General features: G+C 49.8%; 1 protein-coding gene across 1 annotated transcript in view; it reads right to left on the bottom strand.

Moving 5' to 3' along the window:
- Nucleotides 1–1,235: 1,235 nt before the first annotated feature.
- The window catches only part of LOC147240197 (zinc fingers and homeoboxes protein 1-like), a 9,762-nt gene continuing 3,009 nt past the window's right edge, over nucleotides 1,236–7,988 (bottom strand). Inside the window, exons 2-8 of the mRNA XM_086192478.1 lie at nucleotides 7,790–7,988; nucleotides 6,287–6,910; nucleotides 5,671–5,797; nucleotides 4,340–5,548; nucleotides 4,090–4,221; nucleotides 3,063–3,498; nucleotides 1,236–2,678 (exon numbers count right to left, since the gene is read on the bottom strand). The exon at nucleotides 7,790–7,988 is cut by the window's right edge and continues 271 nt beyond it. Coding sequence (XP_086048604.1) covers nucleotides 3,070–3,498; nucleotides 4,090–4,221; nucleotides 4,340–5,548; nucleotides 5,671–5,797; nucleotides 6,287–6,910; nucleotides 7,790–7,988 — 2,720 coding nt within the window. The 3' untranslated portion in view covers nucleotides 1,236–2,678; nucleotides 3,063–3,069. The remainder of the gene's footprint in view (nucleotides 2,679–3,062; nucleotides 3,499–4,089; nucleotides 4,222–4,339; nucleotides 5,549–5,670; nucleotides 5,798–6,286; nucleotides 6,911–7,789) is intronic.

Raw genomic sequence — 7,988 nt, 5'->3', positions numbered from 1 at the left:
GGCACGGACACCAAAGTCTTTGTCATTCTGATTTTCGGTCTGATGCTTTAGAACTTCCCTTTTGGAGAGACAAAGAAGATCTTTTGATTTAGTAAAGCTGATGAAAGCAAGTCTGAGTGGTGGAGATGCACCACATCGTTTGATTAAAACAAGTTCATAAGATATTCACATTTGTACATTATGGAAAACATGCTAACACTTAATTTTTCAAAAAGTAACTTATTTTTATTACTATTTCTACTATGATTATGACTTCTTCCTCCAAACATTTGGAAAAGTCAATAAATCCTATTTACTGGAGTTTCCTCAACAAAAACACAAGAAACCACCATGACATCGCTCGTGAGCAGTCATTAGTGTCATACACCCCTACAAAGGAGCGCTAAAATGTCTGCATCCCAAACTGACTGATGTCGTCACTCTTCATCGAGCCAAGATGTGATCTAGCACGTTTCTTGTAATGCATTAGGGAGCTGACTGCCATGCTAGTTAGCTTAGCACAATGACTGGTAGTGGGTGGAAAACCTAACGTTTGTTGAGGACTAGAAGAGCGACTGCTGCTACTGATGATGATGATGAGGAGGATTCCTGCTAGACACACCAGCATCCTGGACCTGAGCTAGCTGATGCTAACACTTCCACCCACTACCAGCCATTGGGCTAAGCTAACTAGCCTGGACCTGAGCGAGCTAATGCTAACACTTCCCAACCGCCACCAGCCACTGGGCTAAGGTAACTAGCCTGGACCTGAGCTAGCTGATGCTAACACTTCCCACCCACCACCAGCCACTGGGCTAAGCTAACTAGCCTGGACCTGAGCGAGCTGATGCTAACACTTCCCACCCACCACCAGCCACTGGGCTAAGCTGACTAGCCTGGACCTGAGCGAGCTGATGCTAACACTTCCCACCCACCACCAGTCACTGGGCTAAGCTAACTAGCCTGGACCTGAGCGAGCTGATGCTAACACTTCCCACCCACCACCAGCCACTGGGCTAAGCTGACTAGCCTGGACCTGAGCGAGCTGATGCTAACACTTCCCACCCACCACCAGCCACTGGGCTAAGCTAACTAGCCTGGACCTGAGCGAGCTGATGCTAACACTTCCCACCCACCACCAGCCACTGGGCTAAGGTAACTAGCCTGGACCTGAGCTAGCTGATGCTAACACTTCCCACCCACCACCAGCCACTGGGCTAAGCTAACTAGCCTGGACCTGAGCGAGCTGATGCTAACACTTCCCACCCACCACCAGCCACTGGGCTAAGGTAACTAGCCTGGACCTGAGCGAGCTGATGCTAACACTTCCCACCCACCACCAGCCACTGGGCTAAGGTAACTAGCCTGGACCTGAGCGAGCTGATGCTAACACTTCCGAACCCACCACCAGTCACTGGGCTAAGCTAACTAGCCTGGACCTGAGCTAGCTGATGCTAACACTTCCCACCCACCACCAGCCACTGGGCTAAGGTAACTAGCCTGGACCTGAGCTAGCTGATGCTAACACTTCCCACCCACCACCAGCCACTGGGCGAAGCTAACTAGCCTGGACCTGAGCGAGCTGATGCTAACACTTCCCACCCACCACCAGCCACTGGGCTAAGCTGACTAGCCTGGACCTGAGCTAGATGATGCTAACACTTCCCACCCACCACCAGTCACTGGGCGAAGCTAACTAGCCTGGACCTGAGCTAGCTGATGCTAACACTTCCCACCCACTACCCGCCATTGTGCTAAGCTAACAAGCCTGGCAGTCAGCTCCCTGGAGGAGGGGCTCTACATTCTGATCTGACTCTGGGGACCATGGACGAGACTTGATCCAAGAGTGGTCGTGTTCCTTTAATGTTATTAAGAACTGAAGAGTTTAAGGTGGATTTTTCCTTTAAGGAGTTTGTGTTATTGTGTTTGTGTTCCATCCTTCAGTGATTTGTGTCTTCAAATCGAACTTGATTGAAACCAAATGGACCCTAACATCTGCAAACATGGAACCGTCACCATCTTCAGAAGAACTCACATTGGCATAAGAACATTAAAATATCTCATTAGGATTTGAACAAATCACTTGAAAAAATACAAAATATTTCAAACTGATGTGCAGTTTATTCTGCACTGCTTTTTTGATTTAAAGCAAAAAACAGAATGGCACTATTTATAATATACTATTCACATACAGTGCTGCTTTAAAAACTGTTTTTAACCAGCAAAATGTTGACAATGTTGGTTCCCTTCAGAAATAAAAGATCTGATGGCTCCTCTGTTCAAAAGAGGTCTAACCTCTTAGAAATGTTTCGGATTTGTTTTCCTTTATACAAAGTTTCCCGAAAAACATAGAATTTTGTTAGAAAAATGAGAGGCAGACTGATAAAAAGCCCCCTCATTCTCACCAAAATAAAAGCCTTGTTATTGGTACAGGAACTTACTCTCGTGGCATCGCTGTTCCGCTCTTCCTGGACGCGCTTTGACCCCAAAGTTCTTCACCTAACGATGATGCTTTTCAGTCTCTCATCATCATCTCAGTGCTTCTCAGCTGTGTGCCGACCCAGCCGCCACCTCCGCCTCTAACCTTTTTAGTCATTGTTCGATTGTTGGAGCTTCCTGCGGCCCATCGAAGGGTCCCAACCCGCCAGCTGAGAAACACTAACGTATCCTCGTCCACGAAGAGGGAAGCTACCTTCATCCTGCAGCAGAAAAAGGAACAAACATGAGAGACAGTCAGGACAGGAAGCTTCCTGGACACAGACATGAGCCGAGTCCTCAGCTCACTAAGAAGTTTTTCCCTCCTGCTTTTCGTCCTGGTGTCTCCAGAATGCAGGAAGAGCCAGCCACGTATAATTAGCTTGAAGCTAACTGAGAGGCACGACTAAACACAGCTACATTTTCCAGAAACATCTGTTTAGGGCAAGTTGTCTTGTGGTTGTTGGGGTTTTTTCTTTCAACATTAAAATCAGATCAATATTGCCGCTGATCCTGTATCAGCTGCTGGCTCCGCCCCACTGACCTTATGGGCGGCCATGTGTATTTTTACCTCATCTGGATGTTCTTCCTAAATCAAAAACACTCACCTTCTGCTCATGTCTGCTCCTCCCCCTGAGGCGGTGATTGGCTGACACCTTGAGACTCTTCTTGGATCGTTTCCTCTTCCGCTTCCTCCTCTGCGTCCTCCTTGTCCTCATCTTCCTCTTCTTCCTCAACGCAGTCTTCGTCTGAAGCCTCTTCTCCTTGTTCCTTCACCTCCATCTCCCCTTCGCTTACGGCACGCTCTGCTGTTGCCTCCTCCTCCTCTTCCTCCTCCTCCTCCTCCTCCTCCTCCTCTCCCTCAGCCTCCTCATCAGTGAAGGGTTGCTTGCCCTCCTCAGAGCGCCGGGTGGTCTCGGCGAACCAGTCCCTCACTTGCTCGTAGCTCATGCTGGACTTCGCCACCAGATCGTCCAGGTCTTTCTCGCTCAGGGCTCGATGCTTGAGGTAGTAGTCCTTCAGAAAGGCCTTCCCGGACTTCACCTGCGGGGGGGGGGGGGGGGGGGGGGGGTACCAGGGGCCGGTTTCAGAGAGGAGCCTCGTGAAACTGAGCTGTGAGTTGATTTACCCTCAGATGGGAAACTCAAGAGTTTCCAGTTTCAAATTCAAATTAATCAACTCTGAGTCGCTTCACTCTGAGTGAACCTCGACTGTAAAACGCCAACATGAATGGAATCACCATGGCAACCGCTAGCAAAAGAGATTTCTGCATACTTTTACCCATCTGGAATTCAAAATCCTCACCAATAAAACTATGAACATGTTTCAATGTTTGCGCGTATTTTTGGGCCAGAATGAATGAATGAGGAAATGAGAACGTCTTCATGGCTCTGTAAGAGGGAGGAGCCAGACACAACCTTGAGGCTTCCGACCAAGTTGGCTTCACAGTTGACCCGTGACTACCGACGATGACCTCCCACAACAACACAACAAGAAATCTGAACTACATCCAAAAGTTTGAACTCCTTTAAATATTTGTCATGGACTATGTTCTCACTTTCCTTCAAATATATTTTCACACACTTTAGTCTGAAAAAAGTATCTGGTATTAGCTGGAGTGTCAGGCACACAGACCTTGATGGGCGCGACGCCGCCCTGTGAGGAGCGTTTGCACGGGTACGGCCGGCGTGTCCTCCTGGACCACCCCCGGAAACGCTTCCTGGATTTCTTCTGGGTTTTGGCTCCACCATTCAACGCCTCGTCCACCTAAATCCATCACATATTTAGAGGCGTGTCGTTGCGACTGCTGACCAACTACAAATGATGCTTGTTTTTACAGCAACTTATCTGAATTCGACATGTAGTTCATGTGTTCCTTGCATACCTTCCCACTCTGGTAGAGGTAGTACCACTTGAGGTTGCTGTTTTTGCAGGCGTAGCGTGTGTCTCCAAACCAGTTGACGATATATGACCGTGGCAAGCCGCTGTCCTCCGCCATCTGATCGTACTCCTCGGACGTTGGCCACTGCGAGCGGACGAAGGACTTCTTCAGGATGTGCAGCTGCTCCGGAGTTTTCTTCAGTATTTTCCTGCTGGCAGGAGTGGTCCGCCGCTCCCGAGTGGAGGATGAGGGCGCAGCGTCTCCCTCATCGTCCCCGTCTTTGGAGTGTGCACCACTGGACATTTTCCGCCTCTCAATGAACCAAGCGTCCACCTCGCGCCTCGTCAGCTTTGTCTCTGCTCGCAACCGGTTCAGCTCCTCGTCAGAGGGTGTGTCTGAATTCTGGAAGCTGGCCTCCAGGATGAGCAGCTGATCTGGAGTCTTTTCCTTGAACTTCTGTGGTGTGAAGTCAGGGAAGGCGTGGCGGAACTTGACCCTGGGGTCGCAGGAGGAACTCGATGACCCCAGGGCACTGGCAGATGTGGGGGATGAATCACTGGCATCGTCGCTGGAGTCAATGATGATGGTGGTGGTTGTGGTGGTGTTGTTGTCACTGGTGTTGCCATCGTTAAAGGTTCCACTGTTGCTCCTTCCTCTGCGGCCTCCTCCAGATGACATCGTTCTGCAAGGGGATGTTTCACTCAGCAGGATGCCGTGGTGGTCTCTGGAGTTCCTCTGGTTGTAGCGCGTGTCACTGAACCACTTCTTTATTGCACGTTTGGAGAGTTTGGTGACCTGCATGAGGCGTGAAATCTCGGCCTCAGTGGCAAACTGCCTCCTGCCGTAGCTCGCCTTCAGCTCCGCAAGCTGCTCCTTGGACTTCTTCGGTTTGGACGATGATGCGTCAAAATGCGAGCCGGCCAATGAAGCTGATAACTCAGTCTTTGATTCTGACGTTGACGGTTCAGTGGCTTTAGGCTGGTTGCCGGGGACACCTGCAACTGTTAAGGTGATGGGGGAGGCGACGGGCACCGTGCTCCCGTTACCGGCCACTTGCGTGAGGACGAGCCCTGGCTGGCTGACAAACTGGCAGGTCTGGAAGATTGACTGCAGGCCGTTGGTGGCAGCAGCGATGTTGGCAGGGATGACTGTGATGGTCTGAGGGACAGTCTGAACGGTACCGTTAAACTTCTTCCTTCTCGCTTCCTCCACCTGCAGAGAAGAACATGAAGGGAACACAGGTGGAGAATGGCACTTCAGCGTCCAAGTAGGAGACATAGTAGAGCTCTCAAGGGTGGGTGGATGATAGGGGATCATGTGATGTGGGCACCAACCTCCTCTGGGGTCCAGCTGACTCCGTGCTTCAGCCTCTGAGCAGAGAACCAGACTTTGATCTGTTCCTCGCTGAACTTGGTCTGGGATGACAAGCCCAGGATCTCTGACACGGAAGGATATGGGAACCTGCAACACAATCCACCTTCAAGCTCAGCAAACAAACACCTAGAATCTAAAAAAACTCTGACACAACCTTTTTCTAACTAGAAAGAAAAGCCTGTCGAGAGCAGAACAATGTTTGATTTGGGGTAGAGCACTCGTCGAGGCGGGCAGGACCAAGGCCGCACACACCGACACCTGTGCAGGAGGCGGAGCTTGACAACCAGACAATTTTACTTGCCTAAACCTTTCCACGACCTCCAAATCTCCCAAACCCTCCCAGACCAGACGGTCTTTGGTCTTTATGTCATCTGGATCAAGGACCAGAGGACATACTGCACTTGGTCCTCCTGACAGTTTTACATCTGCACGTTTTCAATATTGTAGCAACCAAAGTGTCTCAAACAGAGCCAGTCTGGCGTTTATATTCGCCAGTATCTAATTAACATTTGTTGGCCACATGATATCAAATATGGAAATGTGCAGTCTTAACCCCTCCCTCACAGGTATGGTTACCTGTTGTACGCGCTGACCAGCAGGACGTTGTTGTCCATGGCGGTGTTGTAGGTGGGGATGCTGCTGATGGGGATGAGGAGCTGCGTCTGAGTCTGAGCGCTATTCTGCTGGTTCTGCAGGGCCGACAGAACCTGCGCCAGCGTTCCTGGGGGCAGCACGGCGCCGCCAGAACCACCTTTAATCTGCAGCACATTGGAGCTGTTGACCATGATGCTCTGCGGGATGGTCTGGACCACCGATGTGGAGACGGGGATGAGCCGAGGGGTGGCGGTGGCAGCAGGGGGCATGGGGGCAGGTGACAGTGTGGGCGGTTCCTTATTCTCATCGTCCTCATCTTCACTCTCCACTTTGATGACATCATCAATGGCAAATTTGTGAGAGGCAGTGAACTTCTTGGGCTCGGGTCTGCTCTTGATCCTCATGATAGGCGTCTTGCTGAAGGCGATGCCCCGCCGGTATGTTTCCTCCGCCTCACCGTCTTCCTCTTTGACAAAGCTGCCATCAAAGGTGAGGTCGTTGACCGTCTGCTGGAAGATGGTCTCGTTATTACGCTTCACCATCGTGCGGGTGAAGTTGTCCTCGCCCGGGTGCAGACGAGCGTTGTGGGCCAGCAGGGTGTCATAGCTGAGGATGAGAACCGAAGGTCAGCTGGATAAAGTTACTGCAGCAATCAACAGGAAACACCGGCAGCATTAAAATCCACAACTTCCTGTTCAGGGAATGTTGGCTGAGAGAATTCCTCCTCTCAGAGGCTCCTCCCATGGTAATATAGACACCTTCGACCTGGAGGACCGGCGCCATCTGACACGATCCTGTATTTACTCCTGTATTCAGATGAAGGCTGTGCTAGCAAAACAGAGTTAGCGCTACAGTTATCTTTACTTGTTACCTCTAAATATTTACAATACTTCTTAACTGCCACCTGACAGATACAGAAGGCCAAGACGAACGCTGGAGAGTAAGATGGTGAAATACCAACAATCAATTATATTTGATCGTATCATCCAGTGTGACGTCAGCGCCTTGAACATTCGCGTCACTAACAACGAGAGCTGGACTTCTGGAGCCTAACTTGTACCAGTACTAAAAGTAGTAATTAAAAAAATCTACAAAAATATATCAGCCAATATATCAGTCGGCCGATGTTCTGGAGTTAGATTCAACCTTCTACCTTCACAGCTGCATCGGCTCAACATGGATGCATCTTGTTTTTTTGCTCTAAAATCAGCATTGAGCTCAAATTCAAAATACTGATGCATCTCTAGTGATGGATGGAGGAAATTATACAGTTTAAAATGAAATTCCATGTCCAGAAAAAAATGCACTGAAATAACAACTTCAAAGGGAATTTGATAAATAAAGTCACTGTAAATGACCACAAGCATCTCAACTGAATTATGGTTTTTCTGTAAAACAAACAAAATTTGTGCAGCGCCACACATCAGGCAGCAGGTACACAGATGCGTCTGAGGAACGCCAGGAACAGCCGATACTATCAGGTACCTCTTGGTGTGATAGTCACACTCCATGCAGACGTAGGATGTGTTGATGACGACATCGGGATGCTCCGCGTCCACGTGCATGGTGAACAAGTTGAGCTCGGACGTCTGGAAGCTGCAGTACTTGCACTCGTAGCCCCCCTCGGCCGTGTTCAGGTCCAGGTAGTGGTCTGACACCTGTCTGTCCTCCAAGTCCTGCTCCT

Source organism: Aulostomus chinensis, chromosome 22, assembly GCF_037954235.1.
Source record: "Aulostomus chinensis isolate RoL2024-O1b breed Wild chromosome 22, RoL_Achi_v1.0, whole genome shotgun sequence".
In the NCBI taxonomy this organism is placed as follows: Eukaryota; Metazoa; Chordata; class Actinopteri; order Syngnathiformes; family Aulostomidae; genus Aulostomus; species Aulostomus chinensis.
The sequence above is the reverse complement of the archived record's forward strand: the minus strand, read 5'-3'. Positions and strand labels throughout refer to the sequence as shown.